Raw genomic sequence first — 19,662 nt, 5'->3', positions numbered from 1 at the left:
CCTGCCACAGGCAAAGCCCTTTTTGCACTCCTCCGACAGAAAACTTAATAGGCCTTTGCTCTAACCCTCTGGCATTGCGCAGAGCACGTAATTCTCCCTTATCTTCCTTTTGAACTGGGGGACTCCTTGGCAGTGGTTTTGGGCGTGAGCTTGCAAGGTGCGCTGGGGTGGTCGACCTGTGATTCAGATTCTCGGAGAATCAGGAGAGAAGTGGCTGAATCCATCTTCCTTTGGGGCCTGGCCTGCGGGGAGGGAGGGTGGTGGGACACGCCTTGTTCGTTCCTGCAGTTGCTCCCCCCTTCGCTTCTCCCCCCCTCTACCATGCACACGTCTGCGCTTTTGAGTCTGGAATGGTGCAGGTAAGTCATACCTGGAGGCCCTGAGAGGAGAGAAGTGGAAGGCCTGGTAATTAAACAGCAGCTGGGCACCATCAAAGCATCGCTGGTGGAGCTGCTCCCCACCCCTGCTTTAGGGACCTGCACCCTGCACTGAGGCATGTGACCCATTTGAGGAACAGCACTGAAAGCCCATGTAGGTTTCCTGCTTGTTTTGGCAGCCAGGTCCACATCTGCGCTCCTTACTCCCAGGTCCGGTAGCAGAATTAGAAACGCAAGATATATAAGCTAATTGCCAAATGACACCTTAAATCTAAGTTACGGTCTCCACAACGGATTGTCTAGTTGCCTTTTTTAAATGATGAAATGACAACAAATTTCATTTCTATACCGCTTTATATTTTAGGGGGGGGGAAATCTCAAAGCGGTTTACAACACATTAAAACATCAAATAAATAATGCAGAAACAAATAGCAACAAGACATCTTCACCTTTGGCTACAGGAATGCAGCTTTTTGCATTTCCCTTTTTTAAAAACCTGCCTCTGTACAGCTTGTTTTTGGAACAAGTCCCCCTTTTTGCATTGATAAATTTGGTTTAAATAGGTTACAGGGTTGGTGACCAAAAATGGAGTAGCTTAGGTTGGCCAGCATCCTGAGACATCATTTGGGATATGTGTGAGGGGTTCTTTCCTAGACCAGCTACTGGTGAGGGGTGGGCTGTTTGGCTTGTGTGGAATGGAGGTGGCAGAGCCCTCCTGTTTGGCCTGCTTGCTTCCTCTTCCCAGGACTTTAGTAGCTCAGGCCGGAATGACTCTTTCTCCCCCCCCCCCACCTCCTAAACGGCACATATTTGGACTGTGAAGAGCTGACAGAAGTACTTGTGATGGCCCCAGGGTGGTGAGATTGCCCACAAACTAGGATGAGGTAGAAGGAGAACAGGCTTCTCCCTCAAGACACTGGAGGGATGTGGATAAGATAATAAACAGAGCACACAAGAAGGCTGCCTCACATCCTCTTGTGTGTAATAAAGGCCAGAGTTCGTAATGACATGCTTGCATCTCGCCTCTGCCTTCCTTGTTCGTAATGGGAGCCTGTATCTCCTCCAGGATGCAAGGGCCAGCCAGGTGTTTTCCAGGACACTCCTGAGGGAGGCTGCAGGTGGAGGCAGCAACCCCCAACTGTTGATTGTCCCCAGCATGTGGTATGCAGATGTGTTAACTGGGTGCTGCTATTATTATTATTATTATTATTATTATTATTATTACTAATTATTTCCTTCACCCTAAGGTTGCAGGGCAGGTGACAGCTATTAAAATGCAATATTAAAAACAGTTTAAGACAACTTACAACCACAGAAAAAAATAAATAAATATGTATCTCAAGTGTCAAAAGCCAGGGTAAAGCGATGCAACTTCAGCATTTGACAGAAGCTGAATAACGAAGGTGCTGGATGCATATCTGTGCAGAGGGAATTCTACAACTTAGGGGCTGACACAGAGAAGGCCTTCTCCCGAACTGTCACCCCCTGAGCTTCTGTGGACCCTAACCAGGAGGCCCCCCCCCCCCCCGCTGATCTTAACACCCGAGGGGGTCCATAGGGAAGGGAGGCCTGAATCTAAGGCTTTAAACACAAACATAAACACCCAGAAATTAACCAGTGCATGTGTTTAAAAACAAGGGTTATATGAGAACTAAACAGAGCCCCAGTTCTGGGCAGTTGAAGTTTCTGAGTCGTCTTCAAGGGCAGTGAAAGATACACGCATTGCAGGGGGTTGGCCAAGATAGTCCTCGTGGTTCCTTCCAGCTCCACAGTTCTATGATTGTTTTGTGGAGCCCATGACTGTCTCTTATATTTCCAAGTGAGCCCCACAGCCCCCAGACTTTGAGGACCTCTCACCCTCACCCTGCTGGTTGCAGTGGCTCTCTGAAGTCTGAGGCAGAGAAGATCAGAAAAGCTACCTTCTACCAGCTTGGACTGTTTGCTTTGCTGGCCCAATATTGCCCACTCTGGCTGGCAGCAGGCCGTGCGAGGCGCCTTGCCCCATTCCTGCCACCCTGTGGACCTTTTATCTGGAGGTGCGACTCAGAGGTGCCTCTATTTCTGCTGTTCTGGCCCCTCCCCTGGGAGAGGGGAAGAACCTGATCTGGCAGGTTGGGGTTTTTTTGGAAGGCCCCTTTGCTGAGCAGGCTAGGATTCCTCCCAGAGCTCCAGACTTGCCCGGACAAGAGTCCCGAAGCCCTGCGGTGGGCGCGTTTGCCTTGGATGGCTGATTCCTTGCCTTGGCTCCAACCCTGGGCTTGCTCGGAGGCAAGTGATATCTGGAGCAGAACATTAATGCGAGCATAAGTCATGTGAAACGCTCGTCATTTTGCAACATTGGTAATAATCAAGTGGTGCTGTGCATTTGTGTATGTGTGTTGACTTCTGGTCGCCTCAGCCTCCCTTCCCCGGGGCTGTTGTAAATAACTGAGCAAGCACAGTAAGGTCCTTTCTTGTTTGGGGTAAGATGTTCCCGCTTCCAGGAGAAGCTTCTTTGTAACCCAGACAGTCGGATTTAGAAGCCCAGGCCCATTTTAATTCTCCTAATATCCGGGTCTGTCTAATCACGTGATGCTGGTGAGGGCTTTCGTTATCAAGGAAATCTTGTACATGAAACTGGGATCTGGCCTACGCAACTGAGCATTTTTGTGTGGGTATGGAGATGGGGAGAGAGCTTTTTTGAGCGGGGGATGAGAGAAAAGCCTGAATGTATTGAGGAAAATTATGGGGTGTGTCACTCTTTTTTGAATCTGGATCTCTGTCTCCACAGTTCCTATTTCTGAGACAATGGCTTCTAAAGTAAGAGTTGATGGTTTGGGCTGGGGAGGGGCTGGTTTCTTACTGGGGCGGATGCCTTGAGAGAAGTCCAGTAGCTAGTGGACAGAATGATTTAGTTGAGATTTGTACATTGCAGGGGGTTAGACCAGAATTGGTGGCAGGGAATGACTGACCATTGTCATGGGGGAGCTGTTGACCCCAGTACAGTGGTGCCTTGGTTTAAGACCAGTTTAGTTTATGAACAACTTGGATTAAGAACGCTGCAAACCTGGAAGTAGGGTTTTGGTTTGTGAGCTTTGCCTTGGAAACAGAACATGTTTTGCTTCCTGTTGAGTGTAAATTGAGTCTCCTGCTGTTATAGGAAAGCACACCTTGGTTTAAGAACGCTTTCGTTTAAGAACGGACTTCTGGAACGGATTAAGTTCATAAACCAAGGTACCACTGTAAAGCAACATTTTCTAACCCCCCTCCAATGCCTTACACAAAAAGTTAAAGTAGACACAGCACTGGGTGCAAATCTTTCTGTTCAGCAGCACCCTGATGGGAATACACATTCTCCCCTTCCCCAATGTTCAGATTGATAATTTGAGGGGGAAGGAGGGGGAAGCAATGATCTATACAGCTGATCTACACAGATTAAATACAGGGCAGGGCTGTGTGTGCATGTGTGCATGTGGGTTCGTTACCCCTATTGCTGGCATTTCGGCCCCAGAGGGCAGCCCCCAAAAGGTTAGTGGGGTGACTTCCTGCAGATTTGGAGATAAGCCTCTCCTCTCCCTGATCCTGGTGTTTTATCTCTTGGGGATGGGGGTGGAGGGGGAAGGAGGAAGGAAGCACCTGGATTTATAGTCAATTTAGGTGTGACACAGACATCCTAGTATATCCAGCTTTTTCGCCCTCCTCTGCACAAACACACTTAAAAAAACAAAAACAAAACCCTGCAGGTGGAATGCTAGCATATCAGGTAGAAGGGTTCTAGCTTGAAGTGCTGCTTTTCTACATGCGGGGTCCTTTTTTCTTTGTCTTTTCTTAGTAAATATGCATTAAGCATGCCAGTCCTTCAGCTACAGATCGTACCATATGCTCTCTCCTGACTTGTCTCGAGGGCTGGGCGTGATGAGTATGGTTAAGCAGTTTCTGCCTCCCTCCTTCTGCAGGTGCCCCCTTTTTTTCTTCTAAGACGAGCCCAGCTAGCCGATCAAAATAGAGTCCCTCAAGGTGAAAGTTGACTTTCTGAAGGTGCCCCTCGGCCTGAAGAAGCCCACTCTGAAAGAGGCAGCGGCTGCCTTGGCGGCTGTCCCGGGGCCTGGGAGACCCAAGTCCATCAACGTGGACCGCTACAAGGCGCGGCGCTCTGACAACATGGACAACGAGTCTCAGTATTCCGGGTACTCCTACAAGTCCGGGCATTCCCGCAGCTCCCGGAAGCACAGGTGAGTCTGCTGGCAGGTTGCACCCTTGGGCCTCCCGCTTTGAGCCAGGGGGAGCAGTTGGTTTAAACCAGGGTTTCCCAAAATTGGGCCTCCAGTTGTTGTTGGACTACAACTCCCATCATTGCTAGCTAGCAGGACCAGTGGTCAGAGATGATGGGAATTGTAGTCTGAAAGCTGGAGAACCAAGTTTTGGAAACCATGGTTTAAATTGTTGCAGTGAGCTCTTAGTGTGGGGCTGCCCTGGGAGACTGCATTAATGTGCAAAGCTCTGAGCAACTTGGGTTCAGGGGGTTCCCTTGTCTCTGCCCACCTTGTGTCTAGGAAAAGGAACATGAAGTACTCTTGCACACAGCTCTGTTTGTCGTACACACTGCCTTGTTATTAAATTTAATTTAAAAACAAGTCATAATAATAAACTCCAAACAAAATTAAATGTTATAATATAAATTTGTCCATTGCCTCAATGTTACAAAATGATGACAGTAAGCTTTAATTAAAAGGGACGCGGGTGGCACTGTGGGTAAAACCTCAGCGCCTAGGACTTGCCGATCGTCAGGTCGGCTGTTCGAATCCCCGCGGCGGGGTGTGCTCCCGTTGCTCGGTCCCAGCGCCTGCCAACCTAGCAGTTCGAAATCACCCCCGGGTGCAAGTAGATAAATAGGGACCGCTTACTAGCAGGAAGGTAAACGGCGTTTCCGTGTGCTGCGCTGGCTCGCAGGTGCAGCTTGTCACGCTGGCCACGTGACCCGGAAGTGTCTCCGGACAGCGCTGGCCCCCGGCCTCTTAAGCGAGATGGGTGCGCAACCCCAGAGTCGGACACGACTGGCCCGTACGGGCAGGGGTACCTTTACCTTTACCTTTAAGCTTTAATTATACATTACCGTATCGAATCCACTGCGCACCTCAATTTTCAAAACCTCGAAACCAAAAGCACCATCAAATCTAATGCACACCCTAGTTTTCGTGAGTGAATTTGACCAAGAAAGATGCGCATTACATTCAAGTAAATAAGGATTGGAAATGTTTAACGAGCAAACATGACAATAGGGTTGGGCAATATATTGATATATTGTCCAAAACGAATTTGAAGCTCATATTGTGACATTGGTTTTATAGTTTTTGACTATATATATTGCGAAACATGGTGTGTGTGTGCATGTGTGAGGTTAGTGGGCTAAGGGCCTGATTCTGTTCAAGGCACCTTCCTGCGGGTCCAAAAGCTACAGAACTATGGGGCTGTGTCTGTAGGCGACTGTGAAGACAAGATGGAGGACTTGGTGGGCTGTAGCTGCCCTGAGGTGCTGAGCAGGACAGTGTCCTATTTCCTTCCATGGTTCTCAGTGTGCATCTCTTCCTCCTCTCTGCCCATTGCAGAGATCGACGGGAGCGGCACCGTTCCAAGAGTCGAGATGGGAGTCGAGGGGACAAGTCGGTGACCATCCAGGCCCCTGGGGAGCCTCTGCTGGACAACGAGTCAACTCGAGGCGACGAAAGGGTGAGTGGCTTGTGGTCGAGTAAAGAGGAAAGTCCCCCTGCGAGGGCCAGTGGCCGCCACCTCCTGCCCCCTTTTCCTGCCTGGCTTTCCCAACCAGCTAACACCCAACCAGCGAGTGATTTATTCTGAGGTTGGGCTGGGCAAATGTTCCAGGGAACTTCCATGTGCTTTGTTTGGTAATGGAGAGAAGCAGCGGCAGGCAAACCTGCATGTCAGCCTGGATAGCTCAGTTGGTTAGAGCATGGGGCTGATAACGCCAAGCTTGCTGGTTCGATCCCCGTATGGGACAGCTGCATATTCCTGCATTGCAGGGAGTCTAGCTAGTATGATCCTCAGGGTCCCTTCCAACTCTAAAATTCTGTGGAGTTCAGTATTTGGCGAGTCTCCTAATTGGATACAGGTTTCCTGCCCAAAGTGACTCGCAGACAGGGAAATTCTGTGTGCCATGCTGCTGGTGGATCCTATAAACAAATGGAAATGTTCTTTATGTGGTCAGTCATTTATTTATAATGTAAGTTGGATATGGGCCATATTCTTGTGCTTATAAACTGAAGGACAAAGGAAGGGGAAGTATTGGGGAAGCCTGAGGAGGGAGATCGGTTTGACAGTGCCCAGGATGAGGAGTTGCCCCCCAATTTGCCGTCCATGGATGAGGGCAGTGCATTGGGGCCACCGTTCTAGTTTAGCCCTGGTATCAATAAGATACTTTCATCATGCTCCGACTGAAGTTAAAAGCACCTGTTAACGAGAAATGTATCAAAAAGCCCTTGGCAATAGGCTTATCGGGGATCAAAAATATTAGGACAGAGGTGCACATGAAACACTTAATACAGAGATAGTCCTATCTGGCCCAGCCAAAATGATCAAGGGGCCGGAGCGATGCTCCTAAGAGGCAAGGTTTTGCAGCATCTGGAACTTTAGAGGAAATGTGAGTAAGGGGTGACACGAAAGAACTTTATGAAATTATGCACGGCATGCAGAAGATGCATAGAGCAAAGTTTTTCTCCTCCTCTCATAATACTAGAACTCTGGGACATCCCACAAAGTGGAATGTTGGAAGGTTCAGGGCAGACGGAACCTTCACGTGGTGCACAAACTATTCAACTCGCTCTCACGGGAGGCAGGAATGGCTTTAGAAAGAGAGATGGACAAATCTGTGGATGTTAAGGCTATCAATGGCTACTGGCCACGATGGCTCTGCTCTGTTTGCCTCCATAGTCAGAGGCAGCAAATGCTTCTGAATCGCAGTTGCTGGAAAACCGCAGGCGTGAAGAGTTGTTCTTTGTGCTCCGGTCCCGCTTGCGGGTTTCCCATTCATGCATCTGGTTGGTCCCTGTGAGAACAGGACGATGGACTAGATGAGTTATTGACCTGATCCTGCAGGCTCTTACAGGCGTGTGACTAGACAAGGGAGGAGCAGCACCCGTCTGCTGAAGTACACATGAAGAAGCTTTCAGGCAGAGTCAGTCCACCTGGCCTGTTCCTCTCTGCCATTACTGGCACCTATTTGTAGCAGAGGGAAGCCATGCTCAGCACCCCAAGACTTGACCCTTCTTGGTGCAAGAAGGTGTCCTACCATGAGGTGTCTGCCTGCTCCCTCACCTGCCCCTGCTTGGCCCTTTCCCTTCTTTTGCAGGACGACAACTGGGGAGAGACCACCACGGTGGTGACGGGCACGTCTGAGCACAGCATCTCCCACGATGACATCACGCGCATCACCAAGGACATGGAGGACAGCGCCCACCTGGACTGCTCCCGCCACCTGGGCGTCTCGCTGGGCGGGGCCCTGGCCCTCCTCTCCTTCCTTACGCCCTTGGCCTTCATGCTGCTGCCCCAGCTGCTGTGGGGGGAGCGGCTGGAGCCTTGTGGGACGCCTTGCGAGGGGCTCTTCATCTCGGTGGCCTTCAAGCTCCTCATCCTCCTGCTGGGCAGCTGGGCCCTCTTCTTCCGCCGCCCCAAGGCCTTCTTCCCGCGGATCTTCGTCTTCCGCGCGCTCCTCATGGTGCTCGTCTTCCTCCTGGTCGTCTCCTACTGGCTCTTCTACGGCGTCCGGATCTTGGACTCTCACGACACCAACTACCAGGGCATCGTCCAGTACGCTGTCTCCCTGGTGGATGCCCTTCTCTTCGTCCACTACCTGGCCGTGGTTCTTCTCGAGCTGCGGCAGCTCCAGCCCCATTTCACCCTCAAGGTTGTCCGCTCCACCGATGGGGCGAGCCGGTTTTATAACGTCGGCCACCTCAGGTGAGGAAGGGCTGCAGTGGAGGGTGCACAGTTGGCGGTACAGCTTGTTCTGATCATGATGATGATGACAACGATCTGCCCTTTGCCAGCACGTCCTAGGACGGGTTACAACAATTTAAAATTTTTTAAAAAATGTTCAGACACGTTACATTCACAAGAGTAGAGTGCAGCATGAAAACACACATCTTGGGGTGCTGAAGGCCAGGATTGATTTGTTTGATTGACTTCAGTAAGATTTTTTTTAAAAAAATACATCTCCCATCTGACAGGTAAACAACTATTTGTTGTTGACATCCCCTTTCCAGGGGGGTTTTTAATGGCTGATGTTTTATTGTGCTTTAAATACTTTGTTCGGAGCTGCCCAGAGCAGCTCTGGGGCAACCCAGCCAGATGGGCGGCATATAAATAATGAAATCATTGCTATTGTTATATTATTAAAATGAATGAAATAAGTAACAGGCCGCGGGCACTGGAGACTCCATTAATCAACCAGTCAATCAATTATGCTTCCCTTCATCTGAGGACCCCCTTTTCTTTCTCTGCCTCCTTGCAGCATCCAGCGAGTTGCTGTGTGGATCCTGGAAAACTACTACCACGACTTCCCGGTCTACAACCCGGCCCTCCTCAACCTCCCAAAGTCCGTTCTCTCCAAGAAGATGTCTGGCTTCAAGGTGTACTCCCTTGGCGAGGGTGAGCGATCCTGGCTCTCTGAATCATAAAATCGTAGACTTGGAAAGGGACCCTGAGGCTCATCTAGTCCGGTGTTTCCCAACGTTGTGTCTTCAGCTGTTTTTGGACTACAACTCCCATCATCTTTAACTAGCAAGACCAGTGGTCAGGGATGATGGGAATTGTAGTCTGAAAACAGCTGGAGAATCAAGTTTGGGAAACACTGAGCTGGTCCAACCCCTTGCAATGCAGGAGTATGCAGCATTCCCATATGGGGATTGGATCTGCCACCTGGGCATTATCAGCACCGTGCTCTAACTAGCTGAGCTAGGTGTACATGTGAAGCAGTCTTGCAAATTGTCAGACCGTTGACCCACTCAGCCTGTCAGCCTCTTTCCTAGGGCTCTAACCTGTTTCCTTCGGTCTTCTGAATGGGAGGGCTGGGGTTTGAACCCAGCATCATAGGAGCCAACTCCTAGGGGCTGAGGTCTCTTCTCTCTCTCTCTCTCTCTCTCTCTCTCTCTCTCTCTCTCACACACACACACACACACACACACACACACACACACGTGTTGATGGACATTGCCATTCTAATGGTGTGTGTGCATCATGTCATGTCATTTACAGTGGTACCTCGGGTTAAGTACTTAATTCGTTCTGGACGTCCGTACTTATCCTGAAACTGTTCTTAACCTGAAGCACCACTTTAGCTAAAGGGGCCTCCTGCTGCTGCCATGCCGCTGTTCTCATCCTGAAGCAAAGTTCTTAACCTGAAGCACTATTTCTGGGTTAGCGGAGTCTGTAGCCTGAAGCATATGTAACCTGAGGTGCCACTGAATTATGTGAGGTGGGGGTTACCTGTCCCCCCCCATATTTTATTCAAGTTGGTACCCCAGCTGAGCATGCAGTGGCTGCTCTTCCATTGAATTATGCTCCCTCCTCTGGTCCCTGTCCCCCCCCCCCCCCCCCGCCATCCTGCACAGGCCTGCCTCTTCACTGCTGTTTCCTCTCTCCTCTTTGGCCACATTCACACCATACATTTAAAGCACTATGATACAACTTTCAACTGTCATGGCTTCCCCCAAAGAATCCTGTGAGCTGTAGTTTGTTAAGATTACTGAGCGTTATTAGGAGCCACCCCCACCCCCGTTACTCTCCCAGAGTAATATTTCCCAAAGTTTCCTGGAAGAAGAAGATTGATTGTTAAGCCACTCCGGGAATTGTAGGAGGGGAATTGGGATCTCCTAACAAACTCTCAGCGCTCTGTGTGATTGCAAAAGGTGGTGGCCAGAATTTCAAGCCTTCTTGATTCCCTTCTCTGTTCCCGTCCTCCAGAAAACACAACCAACAACTCAACAAGCCAGTCGCGGGCTGTCATTGCTGCAGCGGCACGACGGAGGGACAACAGCCACAATGAGTATTACTACGAGGAGGCTGAGCATGAGCGCAGGGTGCGCAAGAGACGTGCAAGGTATGCACAAAAGGGGGTGGCTGTGTGTTCCTGTTCGTGCCACAGCAGAGAAGAAACTGAGCTTGGCTTGCCAAGTCCTTACAGTTGACATTATGCACTGTAAACTCCTCGAGGCAGAGTTGTGAAATTTATGGAAATTCTGGGAAATTGTGCAGTGCTGACTTCCCTAGCGAACCTAAGCTTGTTTCATCGGTTTAACAACTTAAAATGCATTCGTTTTATACAGTAATGGCTTGTGAAATTGTGTTGTTTTTGCACATTTATGAAATTCACACTGCAACCTTTCCTTCCTTCTGCAAACGTTCTGATACCTTTTGCTCCTTTTCCTTCCCTCCACTCCCTCCTCTCCCCTCGCTGTGGCTTTGAGAGGTGAGCATGCGATGGGTTCCGCAGTCCATGGCTTACTATATCACAGGACCCCTCTTGTCCCGACAGGCTGGTGGTGGCTGTGGAGGAGGCCTTCACTCATATCAAACGGCTCCAGGAAGAGGACCAGAAAAACCCACGGGAGATCATGGACCCGCGAGAGGCAGCGCAGGCCATCTTTGCCTCCATGGCCCGGGCCATGCAGAAGTACCTTAGGACCACGAAGCAGCAGCCGTACCACACGATGGAGAGCATCCTGCAGCACCTGGAGTTCTGCATCACACACGACATGACGCCTAAGGTAGCAAAGGGAGATCAGAGGCCCAGCCGAGATAAATGGCTGTCCTGTTAATGTTATATAGGATTCTTCTACAGAAACTGCATCATATCCCACTAAATTATATGTGGGGCAGACCTACTGAAATTAATGGGCCCAAGAGAGTCATGCCCATTAATTTTAATGGCCCTTGATTAGGATTAATAATGGTGTGCAACCTAGAATATTTGGGTGTGGGTATGTGTCCGAGAGGGACGCGGGTGACATTGTGGGTTAAGCCACAGAGCCTAGGACTTGCCGATCAGAAGGTTGGCGGTTCGAATCCTGTGACGGGGTGAGCTCCCGTTGCTCTGTCCCAGCTCCTGCCAATGTAGCAGTTCGAAAGCACATCAAAGTGCAAGTAGATAAATAGATACCACTCCAGTGGGAAGGTAAACGGCGTTTCCGTGCGCTGTTCTGGTTCACCAGAAGCGGCTTAGTCATGCTGGCCACATGACCCAGAAGCTGTACTCTGGCTCCCTCGGCCAATAAAGCGAGATGAGCGCCGCAACCCCAGAGTCGGTCACGACTGGACCTAATGGTCAGGTGTCTCTTTACCTTTACCTATGTGTCCAAGAGTCACTGTTGTTGCTATGCCATTTTGGCATAGTTAAGTAGAGCTCTTCTGGATCATAACAAGGCTTGGACCTGGTCCGTTGTCCTGACGGCAGCAGCCCATCCCATAGTTGCATATCCCCATCAGCCAGCATTCAGAGATAGACTGCCTCTGAACTTGAAGGTTCAAATTTAGCTCTTTAAAAATTGGCTTTTCTTCTGTTTAAATAATAACACTCAGCAATTTTCCAAAGTGACCTTCAGCACTGAGGAAACCCGGACCCTAGCCATTCAGGCTTTAAAGCCCAAGAGCAGAGGCAACCTCCCCCAACTTATGGGCCTTCAAATGTCTGTTTGGACTCTTATCTCTCATCATCCCTGATCACTGGCTGTTGCTGGCTGGGACAGATGGCTTGGGGAAAGGCTGGGTTTATCTTTTGATTTTTAGTCTTCGTTAATTAATGTGGTAGCCACCTTTTTGAAGTATAACAGAACGGTGGGATATAAATATTTTTAGTCATTCCAGACATTTGTGTACGTGTGCGGAAGCTGACTTCAGGTGTCTGAGCTATCTATAGAGGAGCCAAAAGCGCTTTGCCCTCATTCAGATGGCCTGCCTAACAGGGGTGTTGTCATGGGGCCAAGTCTCAGTGAGGGCAGTAGCTTCCTGCTTGCCCTAGCACTACCACCATTCAAATATATGGTAAAGGGTCAATAAACAGGTTCCCAAATGCTTGTTTGGTCTATAAGTCTGAAAGTGCTAAAGATACCTGCTCCAGAGACTGTTGGGTTAAAAAAAACAAAAACACACCAATGGCGCCCCCTAGCAGCGTGAAGCATGTTTGCAAGTACTGTTTAAGTTAGCCTACGCTGCTTCTTGGTGACTCTCCCCAGCTTTTGTAACCTGCAAACAAGCGCTAAGCTCTTTCAAGCAGGATTTTAGTTTTTGCCATGTGTTAGGCAGTGCAGTTGAATTGGAGTTGGAGGGTGGGGGTTACATATTTCAACTTCAAGTAAAGCTTCATTCATTGGATATTGGATTGTAGGATATTGCCCTTACATTCAGAGCCAGATTACAGATTCCTTGACATGATAGAAGTCTATTAATGACATGATGGAAGTTTGCAAAATTATGCAGGGCATATAAAGAGAGGACAGAGGAAACATATTTCTCCCCTCTCTTGCAACACATGTGGACCCTCAGTGAAGCTGAAGATAGTAGTAATAATAATAATTTTATTATTTATACCCTGCTCAACTGGCTGGGTTTCCCCAGCCGCTGTTGGCAGCTTCCAGCACATGTAAAAACATAACGTCAAATGTTTTAAAAGTACTTATTCATGGAGTGCACAGTTAAACTGTGGAACTCTCTCCCACAAGAGGCAGTGGTGGCCACCAACTTCAATGGCTTTAAAAGAGGGTTGGACAAGATTCATGGAGGGAGAGGGCTATCGATGGCTATGAGCCATGATGGCTGTGCTTTGCCTCCACGGTTGGAGGCAGCAATGTTGCTGGATTCTGGTTGCTGGAAACCAGAGTGCTGTTGTGCTCAGATCCTGCTCGGGGGCTTCTGTTTGGCCACTGGGATAACAGGATCTGGACTCGGCGGGCCATTGGCCGGATCCAGCTGGGCTCTTCCTCTGTTCTTAAGACTTGTCCTTTCGCTCTTTTCTGCCTGCAGGCCTTCCTCGAGCGATACCTGACGGCTGGGCCCACCATCCAGTACCACAAGGACCGCTGGCTGGCTAAGCAGTGGACTCTCGTCAGCGAGGAGCCAGTGACCAACGGCTTGAAGGACGGCGTGGTCTTTGTCCTGAAGCGCCAGGACTTCAGTCTGGTGGTGAGCACGAAAAAGATCCCCTTCTTCAAGCTCTCGGAGGAGTTTGTGGACCCTAAGTCACACAAGTTTGTGATGCGGCTTCAGTCAGAGACCTCCGTGTGAACTGAATCTGGGGTTTAGGGGCTTGGATGCCAGAGGAGTGATTTGCGACTGGGAGCAGCCCTGGTGCACAACACCTGCCTCGTAGGAATTTAGAGGAGATTTCCAAGCTCGGGGTTTGGAAAGAAAGAGGCATTTCCACCAAGTTTTCCTTCCTGGAGTTGGGAGTTTGCACCTACGACCTTACATCTTCTGATGCCGCCATCGATGGACCTTTCTTCACAATGCCAGTGGAGGGGTGGGGTGGGTGGATGTGCCCCCTTTTTCTTGTACCTCCTTTTTCATATTTTTTTGGTAGCAAAACTCCCAGGAGCCCAGAAGGTGTGCAAGTGGAAAGGATGGTATCTTCCCCACCCTCCCCCAACCCCTGGCCTGGTCCCGAGTGAAGTGATTGAAATTTATGGTGCCAAATTTTAAGGGCTAATTCCGTTCACTGTCTTCACCAGCATCGCCAAACACGGTTGTGGGTCTGAGGAACCTTCTTGAATGTTTGTTTGGTTGTTGTTGTTTTTTAAAAAAAGAACACAAACCGACTCTAACCTCACAGTTCTGGCCTTGGAAATATCAACTGATGCTGTTGTAGTGGTTGCCGTCCATCTTCTCTCGTTCTCTGTGCTTGCACAAGACTTTTGCGTAGTCCCACGAAAGCGAATGCCTGTGGATGGTAGGCTTGTGTGGCTGCTATTTTTTGTAATCTTCCATCATTCCGTGGCACATGCAAAAAAACCCCCAACCCAGTCAGCTCCCCCGAATTTTTGCAAATCCGATCTAAAATCATCCTGTTTCAACTTCCTCTGGGATCTTTCTCTGACTCACGTTTTTAAACACACAAAGACACATTTTGAGGGGGAGATGGGGTGAGGTTTTTAAAATGGTGACTTTTTTTTTTAAAGATGCTGTTCTCTTTTAAAGGACATCCTGTGTGTTGTAAATAGTTGACTTCTCTAGGGTGACCCAAACTGTCTCCTGGCTGGGTCTTGTCTCCTTGACTCTTCCCTGTGGTTTGACCCTTGGTTTGACTTGAAAGAAGGCTGTTACATTCTGTAGGACTTGGGTATAAGCTGATAAACTGACCCCCCCTCCCCTTTCTGGAGTGTGAGAGGCTGCTTCTTTTGCACAAGCCCCTTTGAAATGAATGGCAGCCCCCACGAGCGGGTGGGTGTTCCAGTTCATTTTGACAAGGCTTCTGCAGGGAAACTGCCCGGTGGATCCTGCCCTCTTTGAAAACCACAGCAAAATGCCGTGAATTTCAGAGTTCTGGAGCAGCCTTGCTCCCTCCACATCGGGGTTTTCCCCCCAGATCCTCACTATTACGTTTTTTTAATTTTTTATTTTAAAAAAGCAGGTTCTCCCCTTAAAATAGCTGCACTGAAGAAAATGATCCAGTGTGAGAAATGGGCAATTTGCAGCTTTGCTCTTCAAGCAGGCCAGCTTTCTGTCTGTGTTGTGGGGTGGTTTGCCTCCACTCCATCTTGAACAGCTTTGGTGGAGAGACAGAACATCTGGGTGAAGCTGCTGTCTTACCATCCCAGAAAGGAGCCCCCTCCTCCCCTGTTAGTTTCCCCAGGCAACCATCCACCCTGCCTTGAGCTTTCATGCAGCTCTGCCAGCCACCTCAATGCCTTTTGGGAAATCCAAGAACAAAGATGTTGATTGGCTCCCCCCCCCCCCCCCGCCGCCGCTTAGCCTGATGAGGTCACACTGGGCTGTAACTCCCATCGTCCTCTTTGTGCTTTAAATGTTTATTGTTCTGTCTGGCTATTTCTTCTGAAAGAAATTCCTCCCCACCCCCGCCCCCCCTTTGCTACAAGGAATATACCTCAGGAGTTTTTCTGCCGAGGTTCTTTCCATAGCTGCGCTGCAGTTTCAACTTACCTAGGGTTGTTTTTTAAAAAAATAAAATTAATTATTATTAAAAGTAGGTGTCGGGTTGCTCTCAAACTAATTGCAGTGTGAGAGTTGCTCAAGCCTTCTCTTTTTGTGGGTGGCTCTTCTTGAGGGGGTTTGGTAAGGATGTTGGGGTGAGAAATCTCAAATGGCATCTTTGGCCAGGCTCCTCCCCTCCAGCCATTTTAGACTACAACTCCCATCAGCCTCAGCCCATGCAGTTACGCTAGTTGTGGATGATGGGCTTTGTAGTCCAAAACAACTGGAGGGCCACAGCCTGGCTAGGGCTGTCAGATTGTATCACTGTGATGTTTAAATTTTATTTCACTGTGATTTTTTTTTTTAAAAAATGTTTCATTTATATATATATATATTTGGAGCACGATCCAGCCAGAAGGTGAAGCACTTTCTCAATTAATTCCCTTTGATTACAGTATCTCTCCTGTTGAAACCAATGTGCAACGCTATGGCTGGATTCTGCCTTTTTAAATTTTAATTATTAAAGGAGGACTTTGAAACGATGTTTCCTTAAGTTGGATCTGTCCGGTTTCGGGTGGGGCCAGGGGTGAGGGGAGTAAGCATTCTAGAACCTTCTTTCCCTGCTGTGATGGAGTCCCACATGCCGAAACAGGAGGCTTCCTCATGGAGGCCACTTAGGACCTCTCGGCCACATCTTGGTTTAATGGGCACACCTGAAAATGTGAAGTTCAAACGTGATCTGTTGGCTACAGTCGCGACTGGGGGTGGGGGGTGGGCTTGCTGGGGCCAGCTGTAGCTTGCTCCCCATTGGGAAGCCCAGCCTTGCTGATTGTGAAATGGCTTTCAGAAACCTGAAAATGGGGCCTACCTACATTAGTGGGACATTCCCCCCCCCCGCCCCATGTTGTACTGGTGAAAATTTGGCCCCCTTTTCTCTGCCAGATGGCACCTCCTGTTGCGCCATCTCCTGCCCTTTTTTTGTCTTCATTTTTCTACCTATGATATCTGCTTCACTTCTGCCATAAACCTGCTTTAAACTAATGGCAACATCTCCCCCCCACAACCCCTCCTGTATGGCTTAGCCTATGATACATGCAGATCTCCTTGATCTGGCACTCGTGGGTGCTAACACCTCTTCCAGAGCAGCCGAAAGGTGACCTGAGAGCAACGTAGCAGCCTCTTGAACCCCAACTGCAGCCTTCACCAATCTGATGCCCTTCAGATGGTTTGGACTGGGGCTGATGGAAGTTGTAGTTCTAAACATTTGGAAGGCACTAGATTGGTAAAGTCTGGTGGGTTCTCTGTAGCCTCTGGCTGGGTTGGGTCCTGCACCTGTTTAATGAGTTCAGGAAGTCTTATTTTACTCTTAGAGCAGTGGTTACCAAACTTGGGTCTCCATCTCCCACCATCCCTAACTAGCAAGACCAGTGGTCAGGGATGATGGGAACTGTAGTCTATCAACAGCTGAAGGCCCAAGTTTGGGAAACACTGTCTTAGAGGAAGCAAGAGCTGGTTCTGTATGTACATGTGTGCAGGTGAGCCCATTTCTTAAGAGGCTTCCAGCATGTTATGTAGTAATCCATTTGTGTAGTAATAATTCTCTTGTCTTGGGCGATGTACTTTCTCTGGCTGGTGGCTGGTCGCATCCTCCTAGGGGTGGTTGCCACTTCGTGGCAAAAGCTCAAAGCGAGCCAGAAGTCACAAAATGCTCACAAGCCCAGGCAAGCACCAAGTTTGTGGCAACACATCTTTGGTGCTTCTCTTCCATTAAGGTGGAGAGATCTTGAATATACAGTGGTCTTTCCAACCTGGTGCTCCCTTGCTGGTTTGGCCTGCCATTTCTGTCACTCCCAGGCTGCCGTTCTGTGGTCCTGCTCACATTGCACAACTGTGATGGCTGGGGCTGATGGGAATTGTAGTCCTGCTGGCAGAGCTGGGGAAAGTGGATTTAACCTGTCCCTGTTTGTATCTCTGATCTTGGCCTTCCAGGTGTGACTTCACTGCCATTTCACATTGTCACAGACGAAACCCTTCCGGCTTGATCGCAAGTAGTGGTTTGGCAAGAGGACATAGTTTCAGTGGCAGAAATACTACCCACTCCCCCTCTCGTATTGAAAATGTAAAATAGAAACTTCTTTCCCCCTGCCTCAAACACACACTGAATTTAGGAAAATACTTTTTTGTTTCTTTTTTAAAGACAGAGTTGGAAAAACCTTGTGCATGCATGTAGAAAATTGTAAAATGTAAAATTGTTTTTTAATATATAAAATTTTGTTTTTACAGTTTGCAGTGGTACTAAGCATTATTGCAATGTTAGTAAGGTTTTTTTTTCATAAATCTAGGAAGTAAAACTGTACATTTTTTTTAAAAAAAATAAAATAAACACCTTTTGGAACTTTTGAAATTCCTTTTTCCCCACCCCCTCTTTCCAATATTTACAGGAGAGGTGTGAGATTGAAATGTGTTTCTAGCTCAGCCGAAGTCCCCTTTGCAAGTTAAATGTGGAAACTCCAATCTGACCCCTGATAAATATCAAGGACTGTTCTGCTGAGAAATGTGAGGCAGAGTGGATGATAACAGAAGCACCGCAAATCAACTTTCACAGATAAGAGGCTGGCAGGTGATAACCTGCCTAGAGCCCTCCAAAGAGTTTAGTTGTGGAACTGGCATTTCAGGTTCCCCATTCACATCACATACTGGTGTCTCTGATTGATTCGTTTATCATTAAAATCACTGTGATAGAAATGGGGTTCTGAGTGGGCCTGAATCTTAGGTAGCAAGTGGCTGGGAGTGGAAGTCTCCTTTGCTATTTTGCCCTTGTTTGATTTGGTTACAGCTGTTCCTACTGCTTCTTAAAATCCACAACAGCAAACTACGAGTCTTTCCCGCAAGCCGCAGGCTGCTCTGAATGCTTCTGCTGACTGCTCTTGTTGCCGTCACTCAGGGCAAAATGCAGCACATTAATGGCTTAATTAAATGCCATTATGGGCAGAGTGCATCTCTCTGGGATGATGTGGTGGAGCAGGAAAGCAATTGACTGGAAGGTCGCTTCGCTGAGCACAGTGGCTGCGCTGCAATTGCTGCTGTCAGAGTATGCTGTTCAGTCCGCTGTCTCTTTGCTATCTGAGACAGAATGCTGGGTGAATTCCCTTTTTTAAAAAAAGAGATGTTTTATTTTATAAAATGGATATATTGCTTGCTTGCAAAAAAAGAAAGAAAGAAAGACAAACCTCAAAGTGGTTTAAAAGAGGAAGAAAACAAAATTATCAGTGAAAACAACTACATAAAACAGTCAAGTACTAATTAAAAACAAATTGAAGCTCATTTAAACGGTCTATGTACAGTGTTACCTCAGGTCACATACGCTTCAGGGTTACATACACTTCAGGTTACAGACTCCATTAACCCAAAAATAGTACCTCTGGTTAAGAACTTTGCTTCAGGATGAGAACAGAAATTGTGCTCCAGAGGTGCAGCGGCAGCAGGAGGCCCCATTAGCTAAAGTGGTGCTTCAGGTTAAGAACAGTTTCAGGTTAAGAACAGACCTCCGGAACGAATTAAGTACTTAACCCGAGGTACCACTGTATCTGGGTTGGCTTGTCTAAACAAAGGTGTGTTTTGCAAGCGCTGAAAAGAGCACAGTGAAAGGATCTGCCCTGTGGAGCAGGGAGTTCCAAAGTTTAGGATTCCTATAACAAAATCAATATCTTATAAATGTGTAATGAGTATTCTGTGGCACCCGTATCATTTCCCGTTCCACAGATTAAAGCAGTCAAGTGTGCATATGGTAAGGTGATCTCCCAGGTAAAACTGGTCTCAAGTGTTGGCATTCGGCTCTCTTCTCTTCCAGCAGTTGAAGCCAAGCACAAGGGTACATCAATCTTTGCTGACCTGGAGCCCTGAAGATAGTCTGGACTCCCAACTCCCGTCTGCCCTAGCTGTTAGTACAAACTGGCCATCATGCCAGGGAGTTCTGGGAGTTGGGAGTCTAAAACATCTTGGAGGGCTGATGAAGGCTGCGTACTGAAAATGTGGCAATTGAGGGTGTTGTGCACTGTGCACTGATAACGTGGCAGCCAGTCCTGCTCTGCCCTGTGCTCTGAAAGATGAATGCTCAGTTGTGGGGTTTTTGCCTAATACTTAACGGGGGTGT

General features: G+C 48.4%; 1 protein-coding gene across 4 annotated transcripts in view; it reads left to right on the top strand.

The window, feature by feature from the left end:
* The window catches only part of VANGL2 (VANGL planar cell polarity protein 2), a 42,497-nt gene extending 24,593 nt beyond the window's left edge, over positions 1–17,904 (top strand). For 3 of the 4 annotated variants that reach the window (XM_079956214.1, XM_079956211.1, XM_079956212.1), the window contains 7 exons: positions 4,313–4,588; positions 5,963–6,083; positions 7,720–8,327; positions 8,881–9,017; positions 10,332–10,467; positions 10,903–11,134; positions 13,386–17,904. In XM_079956214.1, the coding sequence (XP_079812340.1) occupies positions 4,518–4,588; positions 5,963–6,083; positions 7,720–8,327; positions 8,881–9,017; positions 10,332–10,467; positions 10,903–11,134; positions 13,386–13,646 (1,566 nt within the window). In that variant the 5' untranslated portion in view covers positions 4,313–4,517 and the 3' untranslated portion in view covers positions 13,647–17,904. Of the gene's footprint in view, positions 1–1,891; positions 2,718–4,312; positions 4,589–5,962; positions 6,084–7,719; positions 8,328–8,880; positions 9,018–10,331; positions 10,468–10,902; positions 11,135–13,385 lie in introns of those variants that run through there. The other variant, XM_079956213.1, reaches the window with a different exon arrangement.
* Positions 17,905–19,662: the final 1,758 nt, after the last annotated feature.

Source organism: Podarcis cretensis, assembly GCF_951804945.1.
Source record: "Podarcis cretensis genome assembly, chromosome: 16".
NCBI lineage: Eukaryota > Metazoa > Chordata > Lepidosauria > Squamata > Lacertidae > Podarcis > Podarcis cretensis.
This window is presented reverse-complemented; position numbering and strand designations above follow the sequence as displayed.